At 32.2% G+C, this 25,415-nt stretch overlaps 3 protein-coding genes across 5 annotated transcripts; all 3 read left to right on the top strand.

Moving 5' to 3' along the window:
* Positions 1-728: 728 nt before the first annotated feature.
* Positions 729-9,494, top strand: PES1 (Esterase/lipase/thioesterase family protein). Of its 2 annotated transcripts, none has more exons than XM_028074528.2 (13): positions 729-1,549; positions 2,138-2,189; positions 2,485-2,540; positions 3,267-3,425; positions 3,539-3,643; positions 4,063-4,169; positions 4,487-4,608; positions 5,166-5,274; positions 6,525-6,658; positions 7,226-7,595; positions 7,785-7,898; positions 8,523-8,608; positions 9,088-9,494. In XM_028074528.2, the coding sequence occupies exons 1-13, from the start codon at positions 1,123-1,125 to the stop codon at positions 9,389-9,391; spliced, it is 2,145 nt and encodes a 714-aa protein (XP_027930329.2). In that variant the 5' UTR covers positions 729-1,122; the 3' UTR covers positions 9,392-9,494. The 2 variants fall into 2 exon arrangements, with proteins under 2 accessions (XP_027930329.2, XP_085530997.1); XM_085674871.1 differs by having other exon boundaries at positions 1,245-1,549; positions 2,124-2,189.
* Positions 9,495-12,380: 2,886 nt separating this feature from the next.
* Positions 12,381-16,566, top strand: LOC114186564 (double-stranded RNA-binding protein 2-like). 2 transcript variants are annotated; one of them, XM_028074504.2, is made up of 5 exons: positions 12,381-12,455; positions 12,601-12,625; positions 13,999-14,246; positions 14,892-15,111; positions 15,268-16,566. In XM_028074504.2, exons 3-5 carry the CDS (start codon positions 14,001-14,003, stop codon positions 16,383-16,385), a joined length of 1,584 nt encoding a protein of 527 aa, XP_027930305.2. In that variant the 5' UTR covers positions 12,381-12,455; positions 12,601-12,625; positions 13,999-14,000; the 3' UTR covers positions 16,386-16,566. The 2 variants fall into 2 exon arrangements, with proteins under 2 accessions (XP_027930305.2, XP_027930304.2); XM_028074503.2 differs by having other exon boundaries at positions 12,428-12,625.
* A 3,073-nt stretch (positions 16,567-19,639) lies between these two features.
* On the top strand, positions 19,640-23,967 carry LOC114187990 (Protein kinase superfamily protein). The gene is made up of 8 exons (XM_028076458.2): positions 19,640-19,920; positions 20,067-20,463; positions 20,790-21,074; positions 21,186-21,503; positions 21,928-22,155; positions 22,427-22,527; positions 22,866-22,983; positions 23,305-23,967. The coding sequence occupies exons 2-8, from the start codon at positions 20,107-20,109 to the stop codon at positions 23,626-23,628; spliced, it is 1,731 nt and encodes a 576-aa protein (XP_027932259.2). The 5' UTR covers positions 19,640-19,920; positions 20,067-20,106; the 3' UTR covers positions 23,629-23,967.
* The last annotated feature ends 1,448 nt before the right edge of the window (positions 23,968-25,415 follow it).

Here is a 25,415-nt window from a genome sequence, read left to right as displayed (position 1 = left end):
TATTGATTATTCCTTAACTGGTTAACATTCTCCTAATAGTAATAATATCATTTTATAGAAAAAAAAATGTCTATCACCTTTTTCGTCATACTATTTTTAAAAGATGTAATTTATCTTTCATTTTAAAAATAATGAAATGATCCGGTTAATAAATATACTTAGAACACGGATTAAATATAATTAATACATATTAAATTTTACAAAATTTCATGCATAATTATGATATTAATAAATTCTGATTTAATAATTATTAATACAGTTGTATTTTTTTAAAGTACAAAAATGTTACAAATATTATATATTTAATATTTTATTTAATAAACAAGTTAAAATAATTAAAATAATAATATTTTATTTTCGTTAATAATTAAAATGTAATAAAACTTAAAAATTTTAAATTAACAAAAAATACAACAAAAAAATAGTATTAAATATATAAAAGAATTTATAAAAAAAATATATAAATGTAAAACTAGTCAAAGAAATATGTTTAAAAATTTCAAAAAATATTTTAATATCTATATAAAATCTATTAAATAAATTTATATAATTTTAATTAACGAGTTAATTATTCAACTTTCAATATAAAATTACCCAAATATAGTTATTTATATCTTAACGGGGTATCGTAACTAACTACGTCGATTAACATTCTCCGTAATAAAATCCCACGCCCCTTATTGCCATTGGTAGGAAGAAGAATCATTGTTATCTTTATGTCTGGTACAGTTTCTTGCAACACGACAGCCTCAAAAACATTTCAATTTTAATGTCATGGCGCTTGTGTAATTACGCGCTCCGCTCGATTCGTGTGTTGCTACAATCTCGCTTCTACCGCTCATTCTCCTTTTTAAGCATTTTCCGCTGACCGAACGCAAACATGTGACTCTTGCACAATCGCACTACAAACAACACGACTTCTTTGTTTTGTTTTGTTTTTTCTTACTATAAACTCTCAGGAACATGCATAACGAAGACCGCGTGGTGTAAAAAGGTACTACCGTCTCTTTTTCCTGGTTCATGCTTCGGGTGCATCAGAAAGTGTGACGATAACAGTAGCAACAAGAAAAGAGTGAACATTGGTAGAGTTGAGTAAGTTCAGTTCAATCACCGTGAACTGTGATGGCCTCGGTTGGGGGTTTTGTAGTCTCGCCCGTTGGTGCTGTAAGGTGCGTTACGAGGCACAGGGTTGGAGTTCGGGCGCAGAGTTTGGAGGGTGGAGGCTCGACGGTGCTGTCGTCGGAGTCTGTGAACGGATCTTCGTCGGTGGTGGTGGGGACGCAGAAGAATCATAATGGTGGTTCGTTGGTTAAGGAGGAAGCGAAGGTTCGGTCGTTAGTAGTTGAGGAGAATAAGAAGAAGAAGAAGGGTGAAACAGAAGAAGGTTTGGCAGCGCTTTGGGATGATGGGTATGGGAGAAACAGTGTGGAGGATTACTTTGCTGCAGCCAAGGAGATTTGTAGATCAGATGGAGGCCCACCTCGGTGGTTTTGCCCAGTTGAATGTGGGCCCCCTTTGAAGGATTCTCCTACTCTTCTGTTTTTACCAGGTTCAAAGTTACACTTTTGAACTCCATGCATTCACTCTGTGTGTGATGTATGCGTATGAGGCTTCTAGGCATGAAATTGTTTTTTCCTTAGAAATATTGTGACAAGGTCACTTTTCACACTTTAGTAACTTATGTATGAGGCTTCTGACACATTCATTCCGACACACTTTTTCTGCTAATATTTATTGGAGATAACAACAAAATAAATTTGTTTGTGACTTCTTTGTTTAATGAACCTTACTTGTGATTTTGTAACTTAAAAAAGAAAACAATTACTAACAGGAGAGATAGTTAGTGTTGAATGGGTTTCTTTTCATGTTTTTTGAAGACTGGGTTGATGTTGGGTTATATTCAACTTGGATATGTAAGTATATTTGTGTAATGTGAATGAGTGTTTAACCTGAAAACAGTTTCATCCTCAAAGACTGATTTGAACAGATGAAAACTTTTTGGTGACAGAGTGATACTAGTTGCTACTTTCAAACCCCAAATTGAAGTTGTTTATTAACTCTAAATGTTGTTGTGTTATATTGAATGTTGGAATTGAAAATGCAGAGTGTTGACATTTCTCTAGTTTAACTCGTGCAGGGATGGATGGCACGGGATTCGGTCTCACTTTGCACCATCAAGCTCTTGGGAAGTATGTTGTTTTCTGTATTTTAGTAGTTAGTTAAAAACTACTTCAAAATAGCGTTTGTTTAGCACAAGTTAAGTATACTGGATTAATTTCAGCTTTTTAAAATTGCATGTCTGAGATATTGCTCAGTTTTACAATGGTCTGATTCTATTTTTGGCATAGAGTTCTCGTTGAAGGTTGATGAAATATTAAGCTGCTTGATGGATATGCTTGTTATATTGTTCAGAACAATTATTCTATGTTGGTTCTTGTAATTTTATCTTGCTTCCTCTTTTGATCGTTACTTTCAACAATGCAGGGTTTTTGAAGTTCGTTGCCTGCATATCCCAGTTCATGATCGAACACCTTTTGAAGGTCTTTGCTTTTTAACGTATGCTTTTGTCAGCTTTTGAAAGCTTTTTGTTGTTTTTGATGATATGAGAGTGCTTGATTTCAGTTGTTCATTTTATTGAAGCATGTGGAACTTCTCAATTTCAATTTGTTTAATGCTCTCAAAATACTTCTACACTGGCTAGTTCAAACGTGATGCAGCTCACGTAGCAATTGAACATTTATAAGTTGGATAGTAATGAATTTGAAGCATAGAATTCAATTAAGCATGTTGTTGCTCCAAATCTTAAACTAAAAGGAAGTTGATGGTTAAAATAGATCTTATGAGAAACACTATGGGAATTCTGAATTGGGTGGTTGAGTGACTCTTCCTTTGGGCACTCTGATGATCATAATCCAATTTTAGATTGGAGGGATTTCCTCCTCCTCCTACCTTCCCTTCCAAAAGCTCTTGAGATTGCTTTTTAGTATTCACTGTTATCAATTTACTTTGAGGTGAAACCAATATTGATTAATCAATGGCTAACTAATTATCAAGAATCTTGCTTATATGGTAGTAATCTTAAAAAAATATAAGGAAAACTAATCAACCATTCACACTGTCTTATCCTTTTTGTTTGAAATTTCAAACTAAAAAATGTCTTTCCCTAAGAATTATGCAAACCTAAACATTCTCTTGATTGTAAAATTTCATAAATGAATAAATTCAAACTTGCTAGTGAAGTGCTTTTTATTTTCAAATTTTTGAAGGGCTGGTGAAACTTGTTGGAGAAGCTGTTAAGCATGAACATGCTTTATCTCCAAATAAACCAATCTATCTGGTAGGTGATTCTTTTGGTGGAAGTCTAGCACTTGCTGTTGCTGCTCACAATCCAACTGTTGACCTGGTACTGATATTATCCAATCCAGGTGATTATATTAATGGTGTATTCTTTTATGTCATATTTGTTAATGTATTTTTAGTTGGCGATGTCTTGTCAATTTTCATCTGAAATCTGGCAATATACCTTTTTCAATCACAGCTACATCCGTCGGCCAATCTCAGTTGCAACCTTTGTTTCCTATGTTGGAGGCTTTACCTGACGAACTGCATGTTGCTGTTCCCTTTGTTCTGAGCTTTATTATGGGTAAATAATCTATTTCTTAATGTTCTAGCAGTTAGATATGCAATTTCCTGGAGATATAATTCATTTGCAAATACTATGGATAATAACCCAATTCTCACTTATTGTATATCTTGTGAATTATGTCCATAAATAATTACGTTTATTCCAAAGGAATTTTATAAAATATGAGGAACTGAATTGTATTCAACTACTAAAGATGTCAGAGTAATTGTGATCACACACACACACACACACACAGAGGTGAAGAACATTGCTAGGAGGATAACAACCAATTATGAAACAAAAAGGCCTAATCTCTAAGTTCTGGTTCAACAGAATGCGGTCTGAAGAATATATGTTGATATCAGTATCATAACAAACTTGCTGTAATTTATCTTGTCTCATTAATTCACATATACTGTTATATTTATTGACGTCAGGCGATCCAGTGAAGATGGCTTCAGTCAATATCGGAAATAGGCTTCCTCCAGTCAAAAAAATTGAACAATTATCATACAACCTTACTGCATTGCTACCATGTCTTCCTGTAAGAAGATTTTAATATTCTGTCCTTGGTCACTCTCTCTGTATTTCTTAATGTTTAGGGCTATATTGTATCTATGTTTAGCTAATTGTTGAGAATTACACACTAGCATGTACGCAATTATGAAGTTTTTTCTTTCAACTTGTTGGTAATCCTTGTGATTGTTTAATTATACCTCTTATTTTTTAGATTGTAATAGCATTTGTCTTTTTCCTCTATGCTTTTTCTTTCTTCTATTTTATGGACAAATTCTCGAAGTTCATATAATATGCTATTATGTTGATCTGCATCTGTATTTAACTGTATTTATTTATTGCCAGGAGCTGGCTAATATTATACCAAGGGATACTCTTCTTTGGAAGCTGAAGCTTCTGAAGTCAGCTGCTGCATATGCTAATTCGCGTCTTCATGCTGTTAAAGCTGAAGTACTTGTACTTGCCAGGTTTCTACTCTCTAAAATTGACGCCTCACATGATAATACAGCATGCATAGTTTAATTTTCCATCATACCTCAAACAAGTTCTTCTAATTGCGTCACAAATCTAAATTTATACTTGCAATGCAGAATGTTATGGCGTTGTTTGATTCAACCAAACCAACCTAATAGGAAGAGGTTATGCAGCTATTGTAATGTAATACAAGAATTCAGCCACAATAACCTATAGAATGATATAAACTAGTAGTAGACCAATAATGTGTATATGGTATCATGTGACTACTCAATAGCTTTTAATCTTGACTATCCATGTATGATAGTATGGTTCAGAGTTACAGTTCTCACATTCTTATAGGTCAATGATGTAGTATATCTTTTATTTTAGCTTAAAGTTATTGATTTATGAGTTAGGTTCTTACATTTTAACTGAGTCAATAATTTTGTGTATGAATGTAGCATTTTCGCATCCAAATTTTCAGACTCTCGTATTCATATAATTAAGATGTATAAGTTGCCCTCTAGTTAATATTTTCCGCTGGATGTTGACAAAATTTCTATTCTAGTGGTAAGGATAACTTGCTTCCCAGCACAAGTGAAGCTCAAAGACTTGCGGGAATATTGTCAAACTGCAAAGTTCGCGTCTTTAAGGACAGTGGACACACCCTTCTCCTGGTACGTGAAGTGAATGTATATACTTGCAAGTATGATAATTTCAGATCATGCTTTCACTTGATACCTCTATAAATAGGGTGTATTAAGTGAGACTACTTGAAACTATCATCCATAAAGTTGAGGATATTTTCTAGCGACCATGAAACTTCTAAATTTGACCATTGGTGTAAGATTGAATGGCCGAGATTGGTTCCTTTAACCTTCTATAATAAGATAATGTTCTCACATCTATATAAGATTGAATGGTCGAAATTAGTTCCTTCAACCTTTTACAATAAGATAATTCTTTCACTTGATGACTCCTATAATAGGTAGACTATTGCATTGCATCATATAACACTAGTTATGTTTGGCTGTTCACCACATTTAGAAGTTTGTGATATGAGAATATTACACTACTCTTGTGAGAACATAGCAAAAACCACCTAGAGTAGCGCTAGGAGCATATTAGAATTTTACTCATTTTAGAGGATTTAAATCTTTGTAGTTTGTTCAATATATTTAAATTTTATATGTAAACTATTTCCATTATAATAGAGAAATCTTCAATCGGTCCTTCAAAGTTATATAATTCACTATTAGTCCTTCAAAAATCTTGGTCACCAAATGGTTATCGTATATTAGTCCTCTAAATATTTTGTCACTGAATTAATCCTTTAAAGGATTTATCACCATTTGAATCCTCTATAAGGATTAAAATGGTGCACAAAGAATCTTTATATCAAATCTTTGAGGGGTTAATTTGGTGACAATCTTTGGAGAACAAAGTAGTAAAAAAACCTGAGGCATTAATCTGGCGAATAAATATTTTGTAGGACTAATGTTGGGGTGTATGTAACTTATGAGGACCATATTGATGATTTTCTCTTTATAATTTCCCCTTTAATTGCTTTGTAAAGTTTTTCTTTTCTAAGATTGCTTTTGAAAAGCTTGAGTTTACCTTAATTTACATTTTTTAATATTTTATTAAATTATCTATGTTTATTACTTTCAGGGACTCTCATAGTCACAAATGCTATAAAGAGCATTTTTTAATTTTAGTACTTGTCCATGGACCAATAGGCATACAAAAGGATGTGTTTTTGTGTTTTTTCTAAAACCATTTCTGCATAACCTTAACACAGTCCTTAGATCATGTGATGAACATCATGAACTCACTAGCCATGTTATATTGCTGTATTAAGTTTAACTATATTAGTCGCAAACTTACCTCCTATACAGCTTCAGTGATAACAACTCATCAAATGCAGGAAGATGGTATTGGTCTATTGACCATCATCAAGGGAACTTGCATGTACCGTCCTTCACGGAGGCATGATTTGGTCAGAGATTTCATTCCTCCTAGTATGACAGAATTCAGATATGCAATGGATCAAGTGGTTGGGTAATTTGATTTGGCAATATTATGTCCCCCACAATTTGATTTGTTAGACTACAGTTATTTACTTGATCTCTCTCTTCATGTGCATCTCTTGTTATTCCTTGCTTATTCTCAGGTGTACCTAATAATTTCGACAGAAATTTTTGATTCTGTAAAAGATAAACATGTTTAAACTTGAAAGGAGTTTTTTCATTAAACTGCTCATATTTTCTCATGTGCTGTTAGCCACTCCTCCACATCCTTATTCTTTGTTCCCTGGTATGTTCTGTTGAACAATCAACCTTGGATGTCAAGCATCCATTTTATTTGTTTGTTTGTATTTATCTTTATACTAATAGTTGAATACAAAGTGCCTAAATGGAGAAAAAGTGGTTTATAGATGTGCATACGTATCCGTATGAGTAAATGTGAAACCTAGACTTAAGTCCTTATTCTCTTAGGTTCAAGCCTACAATTTATGTCAGCCTTACTTCAATAATCTTCTTTGATAGTTTAATTAACACTTGTTCCCAAACAAATTGGACTAGTAGGTTTAAATCTGATATGCTACACTACTAATGTGGATGGTAGGTTATTTCGTTCTGTTACCGGATCTGTATTTTTCTCTACTTTGGAGGATGGAAAGATCGTAAAAGGTCTCTCTGGTGTTCCAGAAGAAGGTCCTGTCTTATATGTCGGTTATCATATGTTGTTGGGGTTTGAGCTTATCTCACTCACAGATGGATTTTTAAGTGAGAAAGGTATTGCCCTTCGCGGAATAGCCCATCCGGAGCTGTTCTTGCCTAAAGTGGAGAGTTTTTCATCTGAGTTTTCCATGTTTGATTGGGTGAAGATATTTGGTGGGGTGCCTGTTTCAGCAAGCAACCTTTTCAAATTACTTTCAACAAAGTCACATGTTCTTCTATATCCTGGTGGTGCTCGTGAGGCTCTCCATTATAAGGTACATTAGTTTTATTGCTTTATCTATGCTTCTTATCCAACCTTTGTAGTATCTATGATTCAGTTATTTATGCAATCACATTAATACAACATGCAGTTGATGTTTCCATGTGTAGTCTTTGGGATCAGCATTTACTATTTTGTGATGGTGTTTTCTACTTTAAAACTGACTGAACTCTGCAATTGCTAGGGGGAAGAATACAAGTTGTTTTGGCCTGATCATCCGGAATTTGTGAGAATGGCCGCTCGATTTGGTGCCACAATTGTTCCATTTGGAGCTGTGGGAGAAGATGATTTAGCTCAAGTACGTTTCTTCTTTTTCTATCAGTCTCTTTTTGGTTCACCCCTCACATTTTTTAACCATCACACTTTAGGGATGTTTGAGGCTCTTACGAGTGAAGTAATTTTGGTTATTGATGAGAAAACCAATGTTAAAAGTGGAGTTAGTGGAGTACACGGAGGTTTAGATTTTCTTTCATCAGATCTTTTTCTTTTGGCTTCTTGATTCTGTATGCTACCTTCTAGTCAGTTTCTAAAAGTGTACCTAAAATAAGTTTCATCTTTCACATTGGTCTTTCATAATAGTTAGTTTAAGAAAATGAAGGACTAAAAATCACATATTTTCAAAAGTTGGATGGATGACTAATTCATCAATTTGAAAGCAGAATAACTGATTGCAAGTTTAGCAAAAATTACAGGGACTACAAATTCGTACTTTTTCCTCTTTTTTTTTTTCTAAACCTGTTAGGAATGTTCACTTTTAAATGTCTCAATGAACGTTCAGAGAAATATCAAGTTGAATAATGAAAATGTTGGGGGGTGGTGGGAGAGAGGAATGAGAAGAAAATAGCTGTTTTTCCTTGCAATTCTTGAGTTTTGATTAATTGGTCTTGCTTTTTGGTTGGACTTTTTTGCTTGAATTATGCAGATGGTTCTTGACTACAACGATTTAATGAAGATCCCCATAGTCAACGATTACATAAGAGATATGAATCGTGACTCAGTTAAGTTTAGGTAACTATTCTCCATCTCAATACTGTTTATTGTTTATAATATAGCCTCAAAACTATAGCCAACAACACCATTTCTAATATATACCCACCTTATAGTTAAAATTTGTTGAAAGGTATAAAATCATGAGAAATTTATTAAATAACACTGATACCCACAAATTTGTATGATTTTATATTTCAACCTGTACAAGAGACAAAGAACATGTTCTAAGGGGAGTGAAGAAATGTTCTTGACATTTCTCATAGACCATATAACTTATGAAGAGGAGTGCTAACAACAACACACTCTTGCACACTTTATCATTGGTTAATATATTACAAAATTTGGTGGAATCTTTTTGAAGTAAGTATAATTCACTAAAACATTCCATTTTTAAGAAATTTCAAACCATGTTTTCATATGATATCTGATAGCTTATACATCCAATCTATGGATTTTTCTTTCACAACTAAGCCATTGGTGTGTTTGTTGCTATTCAGAGATGAGAGAAGTGGTGAAGTAGCAAACCAGAATCTCTCTGTTCCTGTGCTTGCACCCAAAATACCTGGTCGCTTTTACTTTCTGTTTGGGAAGCCCATAAGAACAAAAGGCATGGAAAATATGCTAAAAGACAGAGAAAATGCCAACAAAATATACCTGCAGATTAAGTCAAAAGTTGAAAGCAATTTGAATTACTTGATCAAGAAGAGGAAAGAGGATCCATACAGGAATTTCATTGACAGAAAGATGTATCAGATATTTTATCCTCCTGAAACTGAACCAACTCCATCATTTGAGCCCTAACAAATGTTTTCATTCACATTACTGATTCTTATGTAATCATAATTATTTGTGAACAGATACATGTACATGGTCATTATTCTAATAAAATGTGGTGTTTTTTCTATGTACCAAAAATAATGTAGCTTTTTTCAGAGTTCATAATTGATGTCAATGTCAACAGCCACATTCTTTACCAAAACTGTGCCCTTGCAAGTCTAAAACAGAAGAAGCAACTTGAATGAATATAAATATAAATATATATATATATATATATATATATATATATATATATATATATATATATATATATCATTTGGTTACAATTTTTTCATACTTTATTTTAATCTTTCAATCACATTTAAAGTTTAGTATGAGTAATATAGTACTCACGTTATAAAAGAATTTTACACTGTTCTAACAGCAAATTGTGTATATGGTAAATGTGTCTTGCAAAAATGATCTTGGCTATGGCTTCCTACATCCCTATAATTACTAACTGCACCCCTCACGCTATTTAAAAGACTCGTACATACTCTGCATTGCTTTTGCGGAGGAAGAAGAGATGGAGGATGACAAGAGAAAATGCAGAAAAAAATTGTTTTGAAAAGACTTTAATATTGCTGCATTGCTTCTGTCTGAGGAGAATAGATGAAGAATGAGAAAAGAGAATACAGGAAAAATTTGTTATGAAAAGAATTTTAAAATGTATTTCTTTGTATTCTGGAAATTTTTATCTGGAACATATTTCAACGTACGAGTATTTTAAAAAAATAATTTCAAAAAATATTTTGAGTTTTGAAAAGTTTTTCTTTTTCGAGAATTTCATTCTGAAAAAATATATTCTGGTACCGAAAGAATCATTCCAGATATTTGTTGAGTTTTGAAAAGTTTATTTTTTCAAGAATTTCATTATGAAAAAAATTTATTCTAAAACATATTTTATATGTTTCGAAGATTCTGTTACAAAAGTTTTGAGAGATTTATTTGAAAAAATTCTTTCCGAAAATTCTGTTCCCAAAATTTCGAAAAACTGATCGGAAATAACTTCTGAGAAAGGCAAAAGGACATCTCGAATGTGTAAGGGGTGTGCGAATAAATTATGCAGATTCATGAAGAAAACTTTTCTGTTGAACGACATACTTATTAAACTTAATTGTTGATGTTTATACAAAATTACATCGTCTATCAATAAGTAACGCTTTTTGTATGACTTTTAAACTAAACTTAAATGGCGCATTTACTAGTAGTTTAAATAAAAAAAATATCATCTCATCTCAAAGTCTTATCTAATTAATTGACTTGTGTAATAATTATTGTTGAAAGACATACATATTGTGATTTTTAGTTACTTGAAAATGTGAATATACTTTTAAAACTAATTACCAGCAAATTTAATTTTCAATTGCATGAAAGATTAAGATTGATGAACCATGTAATAAAATTTGTATATTGGTTAACCCCTCTTACTATTGGCATGGTAATTTTTTTTAATACTATTAACTACATCATCTTTTAAATATTTTTATTAAATAGGAGATATTAGTTCGTTTTCACTAAAATAAATTATGTTGGTTCCTCTTCTCATAACGATACCATGACTCTCCAATGTGATAGATGCGTGAACTGTTTCCAACTCAAGGCACTGTCTCAAACATGTTTCCCAACAGAAAGCCCCATTAGTAATGTATGTATGTTTCTTTACTTTTTAATCTATATTTCTTATGAATTTCTAGCAAGGAACAAAACTTGAAATATTATAAATATGTATTACTAAATCAAATTTAAAACCTCAGTTGTTATAAATTTAGTGTCTTGATATATGTAAAAGGTATCAAAGATGTAGAAGAATGATTTGTGGGAGATGGAGATGATTGATTTGAATGAATTTGAGAATGAAGTTTATGTTATTTTTTTAAGGGATTTAGAACTGATGAAATTGATTTGAAGGTAAATTTGATGAAAGATTGTGAAGGTTTAACTTATATGAGGAATAAAAAATAAAATTTAATCAATGAAAATATAAGATTATCAAATTATCTTTAGTTAAAAATAATATAAAATGATAGTTAGATAAGTTGTAATTAATTTTGAATTTTTTTTATAATAAATAAAATTATTCATAATATTTATTAGTTGTAAAAAAAAATTGAATATTTATTAGTTGTAAAAAAAAATTGAAGATGTCAATGGAACCCATTCTCTTCTCATTTGCAACTGGTTTTTTCTCTCATGCATGCTTTTTTTTACTAGATTTCCTTCTTTTTATGAAACTTATTCAAAAATTTTATAGTATGTTTTTATTGGCAGAAAGTTGTTGTATTGGACGTCGAAACATTTTACTACAACCGAGTTGAAGGATGCCTACGTTGTTGGTGGTGGCTGTTGTTGGTGTCTTTCACGTCAACGAAGGTCATGGTGCAACGGTGGGTTGTTTTTGGTTGCGGTAGTGCAATGCTAATAAAATAACATGAGTATATTAAATTGGTTAATAAATTAGTTTTTAAATTAACGATTAATATTAACTAAAAAAGTTATTTCTAAATTTATTTAATAATTAAATACAAATTTAAAAATTAATTTTTGTTGATAATTAAAATTTTAATAATTAATATTAATGATTAATTTATAAATTATAGTGATTGATTTAAAAAATAATTTAAAAATATCATTATAAATAATTTTAATTTATAAATTTATATTTAAATTAGTTATTATAACAAATAATTATTATTAAAATTTGTTACCGATTAAAGAATACATTAAAGAATACATCTAAATTATTATTGCTATTTTACAAAGTAATAATTTTGAAGAATTTAAAAATATTCATACTTGTTAGGGTATTTATTACGAAGAATACTTGTTAGGATATTTTTAAAACAACATAAGAAGTACGTACATTTGTTTTTATTTAGTACTCTTTATCTATAAAATAAATAAAGATGTGAACTTTAACCTTTTGTGAGGAAGGACACAGTTATGGTAATGAATGAGCCATAAATATAGATTGCTTGCGTGGTTTTGCTTCCATAAACAAAAAATAAACAGAAAATAAACATCGTTGTTGTGTTGTTTTGTGTTGTGGGTAATAATTCTCACTTTACTGTTACTTTTATTATTCTCCCTCTTCCTTCACTTTCTCCAAGTTTTTCTCTAATCAAACATTCAAAAGATTTAGACGCACTCTGATACTTTTAATTGTGCTTCATTTTGTGGTTCCTCACACTCAGATCCTTTCACACTACTCTTCAAAAGGTTCGATTTTTCTTACTTTATCGTTTATCGCCGTTCTTTTACTTCTATCAATGCAAATTCTGAGTTGTGTTGTTATAAATGGGTTTGATCGTGCTGAATATTGGTCCATTGGGTGGTTTCGTAGATGTTGAGTGAACATAGACTAATGGGTCTGTTTCATTATTTCACTGTTTAGTTACTTACTATTAGGGGTTTTCGAGAGTTTCTTTTCTGTGCTGCGATTTTACATTTCCTTTTATTTGGAACGAGGTTTAGTAAAATGGTGATTCTGCTTTTGTCGGTGTAAACTATTTCTGAAAAGGTTTGTCCCAATGTACAGAAAACTCGTCGAATTACTGTGTTGTTAGTATTTTCGAATTTATGTAGAAATGAACTCAATTAGTGCTGCTTATTTTGTTTCTTGATTAGGTTTATATCTTTACTGACAGCTCGTAAGTCTTGTTATAAACATTGCTCGGTTGTTTTTGGTCTTTTGAATTAATCCCTAGATTACCTATGTGAGGGTGTGTTGACATGAAGAGTACTAATACACTCTTTCTAATACATTTTCCATCATTGGTTAAAATTTGTTGAAACTAAAATGTGAAGCAAGACTCACGATTTTTTGTGATTTTCAGTAAGTTTCAACCAGTAGTCAAGAGTGATAATGCATGTGTTGCTAACATTTCTCTTGCTGATTCATATAAACACTAATCTAGGTGTGGGGGTTGCTGTTATGTGGGTGGAGAATATTCATATTGATCTTTGGTGTAATAGCAAACAATTTAAGAGAAATTGAGATGCTACAGTGGTGGTATGGCTACCCTTTTTAAACTATTGAAAACTTTCTAACTCCAGTAGTTGAAGAAAGCCTCTCTATTTTCTTCCAACTTTAGAGAGTGTTGGAAGAAGCCTCACATTGATTAGTGATAAGGTCAATTCACAAAATATAATTAGGTGAAAACTTGATTTTTCAATCTGGTTTTGTGGGGTTGAGTTAGACTACTAGCATAAGATGTTTGACTGATATGAGTCTTTGTTATTGAACAGAAGAGAGCATTAGCGATATTATTATGTGATAAAAAGCCTCTATGTTTTCTTCCGGCTTTAGAGAGTGTTGGAATTTCCATATCGATTAGTGATAAGAACAATTCCCAATATATTATTGAGTTAGGCTTCTAAGCATAGGATGTTGACTGATTTGAGTCTTTGTTATTGAACAAAAAAGAGCATTAGTGATATTATTATGTGATAAATTTCTTCAATTATAAAAAGTTGGAGTGTGGTGAATTATTCATCCAGTTAAATGTTTGCTAGAATAACACAAGTTTTCTTTTTTCTTCCTTAAAAATTATAAAAATTTAAATTCCTTTTTAATTTTTATTTGTGTGTAGACATGTACAAGAATCGGCTGCAAGAGTTGGCTCAAAGAAGCTGTTTTAATTTGCCAGCCTATTCATGCATTCGTGAAGGGCCAGATCATGCTCCTCGTTTTAAAGCTACTGTCAACTTTAATGGAGAGACCTTTGAAAGCCCTACTTTTTGTTCTACTCTTAGACAGGCAGAACATGCAGCAGCTGAAGTGGCTCTTAACACTCTTGCAAAAAGAGGTCCCTCTAGAGCTTTGGCTGCAAGAGTTCTGGTGAGCAAATGAGAATTTTAAGAATCTCCTTCCTGGTTTTTTCTTTCTTTCTTTAAAACTGTAATCACTCTTCCACTCACGTTTGTAGTTTGATGTACAAGTATTTTGATCTTGAATACTAGAATTGGAAAAGTATTTCTTCCTATAAAAATATTCAATAGTGTAGTATTAGTATAGTAAAATAAAAGTAGAAAATTATCTTTGAAAATAAGCATTTAGTGTATCAGAAATACAAAAATCATTTTTAACACCCACTTTCTAGGAAACCAGAAGCATTTTAATAAGAGTGTTTAAAGCTGAATTTTCATGTTTGGCTTTCTCTCCATTACTGGTTTAAATGTCAACTTATATATATAAGCGATTTTAGGGCCAAATATACATTTTATTTCAAATAGATATTTAATTTTATAGTCTCTTTTTTATCTTCTTTTAGAGGGTTGCATTTTCCCAAAATATGTTGAGGCTAGTTGACTCATTAATTACAACTTTTTTTGCAACCAAATAGTATATAGAATGGACACATAGAAGAATTTCAGATTATAGTAAGAACAGAAACATACCCACAAATGTTAGGAATTAAAGAATGTCATTGATGATCTAAAAGTTTTTTTTCTGAATATGTATTTTTCATTTGGATATTGACAGGATGAAACAGGAGTATACAAGAATTTACTCCAAGAAACTGCTCATAGAGCTGGACTGAATCTTCCTGTTTATACTACAATTCGTTCTGGACCAGGTCATGGTCCTAACTTCTCGTGTACAGTTGAGATTGCAGGAAAGCATTTTACAGGAGATCCAGCTAGGACCAAGAAACAGGCTCAAAAAAATGCTGCAATGGCTGCTTGGGCTGCATTGAAAAAATGTGAGCTTTTTGATTCTTCAATCATATTTATGTGTGTCTGCATATTATCCGTGCCTTAATATGACTATTTTTCATCATACCTTTCTCTTTTTTGCACATTATTCTGTCTTTCCCTCCCACATTTAACTTATTGTTGTTGTTCTAAATTTCTTCTAGTGTCAGAGCATAGTTTATCATCTTCATTTTCGCCGGAGTCTAGAGGCAATGAAGAACAAGATCAAGTCATCATAGCTCGCATCCTTGCAAATGGTTCAGAGAACTTTTCCAAAGGTGAAAATCAACTTGGATGGCAAAAATCTACTTCAACCTCTTTGGTATCAACCCATCCTACAGCAAACATGTACCCTACACAATGCCAGCAATGTGTAATCTCTAGTTTCTCACCAGAGTTGGCTCTGTATCAGATTTGGCAGCAAGAACAAATTTTGCAGCAACAAAATCGTCTATTGGCACTAACATTTCAGCCAATTATTCCATCTACTCCACATATTTATCCATTAATGCAATCCATGTTCCAGCCAGACCACTGTCTGTATTTCCCGAGCGAGTTGGGATCAGTTCCTGTAGGACCAAAACTATCAATGGCTACATCAAGCCCTTCATTTTGTTTTTCAAACCAAATTGCTCCAGAACTAAGTGCAAGCAGATCAACACTAACCATCAGAGAGATACAAGAAGAAAAAACAGAAGATCCCCCAGTTTGTACCTTTAGCAATGAAACTAGAGTCTTACCCCCAGTTGATGAGAATAAGAAGCTTGATAGTTCTGGAAGCAGAAGTAGAGCTACTGAGCAGGGAGAACAATGTGAGAAATCTGAATGGGATTCTCATTGGAGCATGGGATCTGTACACAGACCAACTAATTCTGAGCTCCAAAACCCATCAAGGATTGGTTCATCTGTTCTCAGATCACGTTCACAAGCAAGCTACAACAGAAGTTTTAGACCACCACCTCCTTCATCATCTTCCATTGCGCGAGCCATATGCCCTACTTCATCTGGTTCAAGACCACAACATGTTGGATCAAGGTTGAGAACTGGAATCCCACTAAGTCCAGGAAGTTCTACTCCTGGAAGATTTGGCATGATGAGAACACCTACTCCGCTATTTGTGGCACCACCTGTGAGAATCAGATCCGTGGTTCCGGTCTGCTCCGCTCCTCCAAGGAGATCCATGGCAGAAGAGGTGTCCAAGAGCAAGGAAAAAGAAGATCTAAAACCTGAAGACAAAGAGGTATCAAGAACTAGCTCTGAGCTTGGCCATCTTAGAATATGAGTGAGTATAAATACTAGAAGATTAGCAAGTATGGTAGTTCTTTCCAAATATCATGATGACCTTTACAGGCATTTACAGGAAAGAATAGGCATCTCCTTTTGGTAATTTTATGTCAAGCAATAAATTTGAAATACAAAATTATATATATAAATATGTCATTAGAATTTCTTGAGTGTATTAACACTAGGCCCGGAGCTTGATCTATTAAGAAGGCTGGACTATAGAGTTTCCGTCCCTCTAGGATAAGCATATGAACCAGAAAACCTGTATAAGGGAGAAATTAATATTATATATATATATTATGTGAATAACTATTAATTTAAATAGATTATGTACCATTGGGCAAAGTATTTTTGTAATATCATCTAATTACAAAGTATCATTACAGATAGATAATTGCATTATAGAGAGACATACACATCTCGATTGTAGACTTAGATGATTCTGATATTAAGTTAAGAAGTGAACTTTAAATTTAATTCAAGTCTACAAAATTGATTTGTAAAGTAGAATTTACATTGACTTATACACCGTAATTTTTCATATTTTTAATTAATGTGAGATCTTCAACGGTTATATTTGCTTGTGCTAATGAGGGTTCTGGCTGGATTTAGATCCTCTCCAATAATTTTTCTCTCCAGCACTCTCTTGCCATTTTTCTCTCTTTGGATGTGAATCATCTAATGGTCTATAAAATAACTAAATTACTAATAAAATCTCATGAAATGATCGGTCTTACATATTTTCTTTTCTTTGTTGCAAGAGTTAGCAATACTTTACCTTGCTCAACTTATTGCAAGACTTTTTATTAGTAATTTTTACCTTTGAGCTTTTTATAAATTTTCTCTTGCAAAATGAGTTAAGTAAGTTCCAACTCTAATTACAAGCTCTTGCAATAAGAAAAAGAAAAGTGCATTATATCAGTCATATCTTGTCCAGTTTTTGTTGGTAATAATATAATTATTTCATACCTTTAGATGATTCAAATCCAGGGACTGAAAAATGGCTATACAGGATTTGTTACATTGAATTATAATTGGGGTTGAAAGATTTTGGTATGTTGGATTTTTTTTTTACTTGTATTGTTCTATTGGGTTGTGAGATTGCATTTCTTGGGATGGGTGTTTTGTATCATATGTATTTTTGGAATAACATAACGTGGACACCGCTTATGTTACGTAAGTGCTGCTAGTAATACTATATTCTTTCCTTCATTTTCAAAAGAAAAAAAATGTTCCTTTTACATCTTTGTTTTATTTATAACTGCAATAAAGGATTAAATGAAGAAAATAATTAAAGATGTTAAAATGAGTTATAACTTATGAGTCAAGATTTATCAAAAGTTTGAGCGTGAGTAATGAATTGGATCAAGACTTTTTTTTGTTTAAGTTTAATTCTTGATAATTCAACTTGTATGAACATGGTTGATTTACTTTGTCATCTTTAAAAAAAAAAACTATAACTATTTCAATTTATATTTATATTGTTAAGATAAATAAAAAAATTAAAAGACCATTATATGACCAGCATTATGCATTTTTAAGAGTTTGTTTGTATGCTGTGTGAAATATTTTATACTATCAACCAATCAATCATAACGCGTGATTATTATGACTTTATCGGTAGTTATTGTAGAACTTTAAAATCTTATTAAATATGAAAATTTGTTTATGATTGAATAATATTTCAAAAACTTTCTGCTCTATTGGTGCATAAACCATTAAGGTGCCCAAACCTTTTGAAATGATGTATAGCAGATTATTAATGCTATTTAGTGGTCAATATAAACTTTGATATTTCATCCTGTTACTTCGTTTTTTCTTTTCCTGTAGATTGATCACTTAATTTTATTTGTTTTCATTTTTAATATAACGTAAAATTAAATCTTATATAATGATAAGTTAAAAAATTTAATCGCTATTTATATTAAAAATACATTTTCTGAAAAGGTAAATTTTTATAAGATAATTTATTATTTAATGAAAATCTACCTTTTATGCATTAAATTTTAATTTTAATTATTTCTTTTATTTAGCTGAATTTTTTTATTGTTAAATAGAATAAAAAAGCATTTTACTAAAATCTTTTCTAGTAGGAGATTTCATATTAATTAAAAATAAAATAAATTCAAAGTATAGTAAATCTCAACTTATATACTAGATTTGTAAAGTTGATTTAGATTTTGTATTATAGGGGTTGATTCACTCAAAGAAATTTGCTTAACAACCATTGATCCTTCAGACATGTCGCTAGTTTCACATCGTTGGTTATCTCATGATTCAACGGTTGAGATTTGAAGTTGTGTCGATTGACATGACAATCATTCCAAAATAAAATTAACGGTCAACCACCGATGGATCCACTCATAAAGCTCCAATTGTATCATATTATTTGTGTGTCAACATTAATCCATCCACTAGCCTTTAAAGTTGAGTATGGAAATATAAAGATTTATGTGTCAACATTGAAGGTTCCAACCGTTTTTAAAGTTGTGATTCTAGAAATATGAAGATTTATGTGTCAACAACGTCATCCTAACGGACTACTCAAAAAGATGCTTGACATTGAGCGCCGAGCGATGACAATAGTAATTATTCATATTGTTAAAGAAACTAATAATGAAGGTTAGAAAACAAAAACAATTGAACCTCAATTAGGCCAACCTTAATCAAAGGCCCATATAAAAAACTATAAATAAGACCCAAAGTAAATTAGTAACAATTTTTACCTCGCATTTATTATAATATTAATTATTTACACCGAATAAAAATTATCCTAGCCTATTTAACCTTAAAATTATAATTTTCTAATTTGGAAGAAAAAAAAATTCTTAAGACACTATTATAAACAACAAATGAATTGTTTTCTAAAACAATAATTAGCACATGGGTTACAGGCAGCAGCATAACCCAGACATGCACTCATTGAAATTTGTTAGCACTCCCATTCATTCATTAAACTCTGCAACCCAATTTGTGTACAACAACTTTTAATTTTCTTAAACAAGACACCAAAAACCAATGTCCTATTCCTTCTCCAAACGCAATAAATAAAGTTAGTAAATATTTATTAATAAAGATTATGAATTACGGATTAATGGATCTTGCCTTAGGAGTTACGAAACATCCAAGTAAATACCCGTGAATTTAGGGCACACACATCACTTACGTACAATACTGTACAATAATACGGACACTGTGTACGTATACACACATCTACGGTACGACTACAAAAACGGCTTCGTTTGTGTAGGTGTAAGTCTGTTTGGGATTTGACTTGTGAGAATCAGAATGAGAAGAAGATCTCACTCTTTTCTTCTTGTCTGAGACCAAAAGTCCAAACACTGTGTTACAGTTCCAAACAATTCTCCACTCACTCAATTTTACTTCTCTTTTTATTACCATAAGTCTTTGCACTCCACAGCATAAGATAATCTTTTTCATTTCGCTGTCCTTTTTCGGCCAGATCACTGAATCTTGGTGGAACTGAGTGACGTTTGCGGTTTCTCTCTGTTGTTGAAGATTGTGAAAATCAGGTTTGCTTTTGAATTTTATTTCAATTTTGATTTCTGATTAAAATCGTGCTCTCTCGTGGTGCATTTGTCTTTTTTTCGTGTTTTTTTGTTTGTTTGTTTGTTTGTTCAGATTGGATTAATTGGTGTGTTAATGATTGATTGTTTAGGTAATTAGGAATGCCGATGGATGGAGCTTAGATTTGAGGAATGGGGTGTGTGATTAGCAGGGATGTGTCGAAGGGGATAATCTCTGAGGTGAAGGAGGAGAAGGGTTTGAGTGGTCAGAGTAAGAGGAAGGTTGATGGAGTGTCAGGGAGCAAGAGTGAGATTATGGTAGAGGTTCAGAATGGTGAGGAGAAAGAGAAGGGTGGTGGTGAAGAGGTGCAGCGGCCTCGGGGCGAAAGGAGGAGATCGAAGGCGAATCCGAGGCTGAGCAATCTGCCCAAACATTTGCGGGGGGAGCAGGTTGCTGCTGGATGGCCGCCGTGGCTCACCGCAGTGTGTGGGGAAGCACTCAGTGGCTGGATTCCAAGAAAGGCAGACACCTTTGAGAAAATTGATAAGGTTTGTCTCTGTGTGTGCGTTTGTGTATAATTTGGTTGTATGTATGCATTGCATTGTGATTAAGAAACGGAAAAACATTTTGTGTGGTAATGTGGTTTGTTTGAAACTCATTGCTACAGATTATCCAATATCCCCGGTGTTGTCAAAAGTAAAACTCATGATTTATTGTTAATCTGTTTGTAATTTTCTGGTGGTAGAATTAACTGGAATTGAATTTGTGCATTGTTTGAGTGGATGAGATGAACTTGTGTGGTGTGGGATCTTATATTTGCTTCTGACTATGATTATTTTCCTCTCTTTGTTTCCTCTTTTTTCTTTCGCTTTAGATTGGGCAAGGGACTTATAGTAATGTGTACAAAGCTAAAGACACAATGACGGGTAAAATTGTTGCCCTAAAGAAGGTTCGTTTTGACAATTTAGAACCTGAGAGTGTAAAATTCATGGCGAGAGAGATTCTTATTTTGCGAAGGTTGGACCATCCCAATGTTGTAAAGTTGCAAGGTTTAGTTACGTCAAGGATGTCCTGTAGTTTGTATTTGGTGTTCGATTATATGGATCATGATTTGGCTGGACTTGCTGCAAGCCCAGGAATCAGGTTCACAGAGCCTCAGGTTAGACCAGGTTTGCCTTATTTAAGAATTGCTTATCTCATTTGGTAATTGGTACATTTTCTTTTCAAGGGCTAGGATCTAATGTCTCCAAATACTGTACCCTCCTTGCAGGTAAAATGTTACATGCATCAGCTGCTATCAGGACTTGAGCACTGTCATAGCCGTCATGTACTTCACCGTGATATTAAAGGTTCAAATCTTCTTATTGACAATGAAGGAACACTTAAGATTGCCGACTTTGGACTGGCTTCTATATTTGATCCAAACCATAAACATCCTATGACTAGTCGTGTAGTAACCCTTTGGTATCGACCTCCTGAGTTGCTCCTTGGTGCCACAGATTATAGTGTGGGTGTAGATCTCTGGAGTGCTGGATGTATTTTAGGAGAGTTATTGGCTGGGAAACCAATCATGCCTGGTCGTACAGAGGTAACAACTCACCTACATGCTATATCATCTTGTTTGCTTTTCATCATTTCCCTCTTAGTAGGTAATTCTATGAATCTATCGTATAGTATGTATACATTTGTGAGGACAGAGACTAGAGAGATGCTGGGAAGATTATAAGGATATTAACAGTAATTTAGCTTCCTTCAGTCATGCAACGTAGATCACTACCTACCAAATTGCGTTTTGTACAATATGTAAATAATTCTCATATCTTGTTTATAGAATGATGCTTTCTTTTAATTGGCATAATACTAGTAGATCTTATGTTTAGTTTTAATTTCTCTTGCATAGTTTAGGAGCGTTTCAAATTTGCATAGTTTGATAAGAAGATATAGCAAGTGCATTTAGTTGATGGTTATAAAAAAACCGTAATTGGATTTTTTCTAACACTTTTCTTGTATAGGTGGAACAACTGCACAAGATATACAAACTATGTGGTTCACCTTCCGATGAGTATTGGAAGAAGTCAAAGTTGCCTAATGCTACCTTGTTTAAACCACGAGAGCCATACAAGAGGCGCATAAGAGAGACTTTTAAAGATTTTCCATCTTCTGCTCTACCCCTCATTGATACACTTCTCGCAATTGATCCTGTAGAACGGGAAACTGCCTCAGATGCTTTGAGAAGTGAGGTGAGGTTTCTCAAAATTCCAGATCTTTTTGTTAAAATGCTGGTTTGTTTCTTTCAAATTTTGCACTGCCGTGTTTTTTATTTATCATTTCTTAAATTTTCACAATAAAGTGTGTGCTGATCTTAAATTAATGTAATATACTCATATCTGTGTAAAAGTTGATAGAATGACCTTCATTCTAATTTATGTGTTTTTCCTGGTGTGTTTTTATTATCTTTTTAAATCAAACCCATGTACATTTACCTTGCCTGTCTGCTCCTGCATTCTCCAGTTCTTTACGACACAACCTTATGCTTGCGATCCTTCTAGTCTTCCAAAATATCCCCCAAGCAAGGAAATGGATGCTAAACGAAGGGATGACGAAATGAGGAGGTATCTCTGCTCTTAAGTTTCCTTTCTGCAAACCAAAGTATATGTACACACGCATAGATATATGATGAGAGAAATTGGAAGGAAAATAAGGCATGTGATAAGTAAATGCAATGTGTTGTTGGCCCTGATGTCACTTAACAATTAGATTTTGTATTCTTTAGATTATTCATTGGCATTTGTAACCTTATACTATCTAACAAACACATACACAAATCTATAGAGGTTATCATCAGAGCGAAAGTTTTCTTATCTTTTTAGTTAATGTTTTGCTAGTTATCATATAGCCATCCTACTGTATTTAATTATCTCTAAGATACTTCATCTATATGAATGTACAGACTAAGAGCTGCTGGCAAAGCTCAGGTTGATGGCCCCAAGAAGCATCGTACTCGTGATCGTGGTACAAAAGCTTTTCCTGCTCCTGAAGCCAATGCTGAGCTTCAATCGAATATTGATGTAAGTTTAATAATCACGAGTATACTAGAGATGCTTTGGTTCAGTTTATAAAACCACTGAATATTATATGCTGAGATTATTATCTCTTTCAAGAACGCTTAGCACAATGAAATGATTGAGAGAGTAAGTAGTAAGGACAATTAGGATTTGTCAACAGAACTTTTGTGTCTCAGACTGACACAAATATCTGCAAGTTCCAACAGTACCATTTTCAACTATCCTTCTAATATCTGTCTTACTTTACAGTAGACAAAAAAAAAAGTATGAATGATTATGCATCCTGAGTTAAAAATGTAGTTGATTAAACGTGTTGTGTAACAGAGAAGAAGGCTAATCACTCATGCAAATGCCAAGAGCAAGAGTGAAAAGTTCCCTCCACCACATCAAGATGGACAACTTGGTTTTCCTTTGGGTTCTTCCCATCATATTGATCCTGATACTGTTCCAACTGATGTCTCTTTCACATCAACCTCTTATACCTATTCAAAGGAACCATTCCAAGCTTGGTCTGGTCCCATTGGTAATGCTGCTGACATTGGAGTGCCAAAGCGGAAGAAACACACTGCAGGTGATGCATTGGATTTATCAAAACCACAGAAAGATTCTCTCAAGGACAAGATTAAAGGAAAGAAAATCATAGCTTAGATATTATTAATACATTCTTATAGAGTCAATTAAGAATCCGCCTCTGCTACCTCATTTTTGGATGCATACTACCAATTGCTGCGCAATGCGTTTTAAAAATGTCGTGCTGCTTCCTCATTCCTCGGTAAAAGTATAATAGCTTCTCAGTTCTCAGCAACGGGTACAAATTACTTTCCCCCATCTTTACACCTTCATTTTCCCCCATTTTTTTTTTCTTGGTTTTTAATTTCATTGAAATGAAAATTTTCTTTTCTGTTCAATCTGTTAGTATGATGAGAGAATTACTACTTTGTACATCGTGATTTATTTTTTTAAAGGAGTCCCGTGTTAATATCTGAATTGTGTTTAATGTTTTAGAATTATAATACTGTTGAGTTATTTTGGTATTCTCATTTATAGATATAGTGAGGAAACAAATAAAGGGAGTAGAAAAGAAGAGAAATAGGTGAGAAATGAGTTGAAAGTAAGATTCTTTGGTTGGAAACAAATAGGTGAAAAAGATAATAGAGATGAACGGAAATGGATAATTGAAGCATGTGAAAACAATTAATGAAATTTAACATTTTTGGGCGTAATAAAAAGTTTAAAAGTTTAGATTCTATTTCTTTTTGGGCAGAATGTGTTGTACATGAGTCACAGAATGACAAAATTTAACACATAATGAATTGGAGATACAACCTATGTAAATCAAAGATATACAACAATTATGTTAGAGATCTTCCTTTCATTAAAACTTAAGCACAACAAATATAAAAATCATTAAAAAAAATTTAATCTGTTAATCTTTCTCATGCACAAAAGACTTTAATGCAAAGTTTAATTTCACTTTAATGTATTCTCTAACAATTTCACACCTCTCAAAAATAAAAACAAACATAAATTTGTGATTGATTTAAGAGCCCTACTGACCCGTGTCTTTTACGAGTAATTAATAATGTATTTTTACTTTTACAAAATTCATACTTAACTGTAACATTAAATGAACTATTTTCTCAATAATCATTAATACAATTTTACAAAAATTATTAATACAGTTTTAATTTATTTAAAAGATAAAAATATTCATAAATTATACAAGTGTAATTGGTAATTTATTTGATGAAAATCAAAATTTATCATCTATTTATCATTCACGTGTCTCATTCTGTAAAGAAGTACAATTTTTTCGTCACATAAGAATTTGGAAAAGATTATTTTTTTTTTTTTTTGAAAAAAATAGAAATCGTTTCTTTAAACGTTTCAAAGTCTTCATATTTTAAATTCTCACGAAAAAACTTTAAAATGTCGAAAAATATTTTTACTTGTCTCATGATAAAGACATTGGAAAAATTTAAAGCTTTTTATTTTACATGTAAAGAATAATTATAGGAATAAAAAACAAAAAAAAATCTTTTATCTTTAGGAAAAATATTATATATATTTATATGATTTTAATCAGTGAAATTAATTATTACATATTTCAACATAAATGTATTAAAATCAAAATTCATTAATTATATATTAAATAATGACCTATTTTAATGAATTAAATTAATTCTTTTAAATTTCAAAATAAATATAATAAAATAAAAAAATTATTAATCATAACGGTATCCTTAGCTATCTCTATTATTTAAATCAATTTAAGTATTAATATAATTAAGTTATCATCACTTTCTTTTCCAAATTACTATTAAGTTTCATTCCTATCAATGTTTATCATGATTTTTGTTTTAGGAACTATAAGTAAATAGATCTAACCAATTTGTACTTGCCTCTACGTATATTAGATTCCATTGTTTAAACAA

Source organism: Vigna unguiculata, chromosome 6, assembly GCF_037176805.1.
Source record: "Vigna unguiculata cultivar grain cowpea cultivar isolate G323 ecotype 2 chromosome 6, ASM3717680v1, whole genome shotgun sequence".
Taxonomy (NCBI): domain Eukaryota; kingdom Viridiplantae; phylum Streptophyta; class Magnoliopsida; order Fabales; family Fabaceae; genus Vigna; species Vigna unguiculata.
Note: the sequence above shows the minus strand (reverse complement) of the source record. Positions and strands in the feature narration are given on the sequence as shown.

Excerpts from the sequence above, each read along its gene's own strand:
- PES1 (XM_028074528.2), top strand. The coding sequence starts at position 1,123 with ATGGCCTCGGTTGGGGGTTTTGTAGTCTCGCCCGTTGGTGCTGTAAGG. Across the intron at positions 4,609-5,165 it reads GAAGTACTTGTACTTGCCAG|TGGTAAGGATAACTTGCTTC; the intron begins GTTTCTACTCTC and ends TTTCTATTCTAG. Across the intron at positions 7,899-8,522 it reads GAGAAGATGATTTAGCTCAA|ATGGTTCTTGACTACAACGA; the intron begins GTACGTTTCTTC and ends TGAATTATGCAG.
- LOC114187990 (XM_028076458.2), top strand. The coding sequence starts at position 20,107 with ATGGGGTGTGTGATTAGCAGGGATGTGTCGAAGGGGATAATCTCTGAG. Across the intron at positions 21,075-21,185 it reads TCAGGTTCACAGAGCCTCAG|GTAAAATGTTACATGCATCA; the intron begins GTTAGACCAGGT and ends CCCTCCTTGCAG. Across the intron at positions 21,504-21,927 it reads TCATGCCTGGTCGTACAGAG|GTGGAACAACTGCACAAGAT; the intron begins GTAACAACTCAC and ends TTTCTTGTATAG.
- LOC114186564 (XM_028074504.2), top strand. The coding sequence starts at position 14,001 with ATGTACAAGAATCGGCTGCAAGAGTTGGCTCAAAGAAGCTGTTTTAAT. Across the intron at positions 14,247-14,891 it reads CTTTGGCTGCAAGAGTTCTG|GATGAAACAGGAGTATACAA; the intron begins GTGAGCAAATGA and ends GGATATTGACAG. Across the intron at positions 15,112-15,267 it reads TTGGGCTGCATTGAAAAAAT|TGTCAGAGCATAGTTTATCA; the intron begins GTGAGCTTTTTG and ends AATTTCTTCTAG.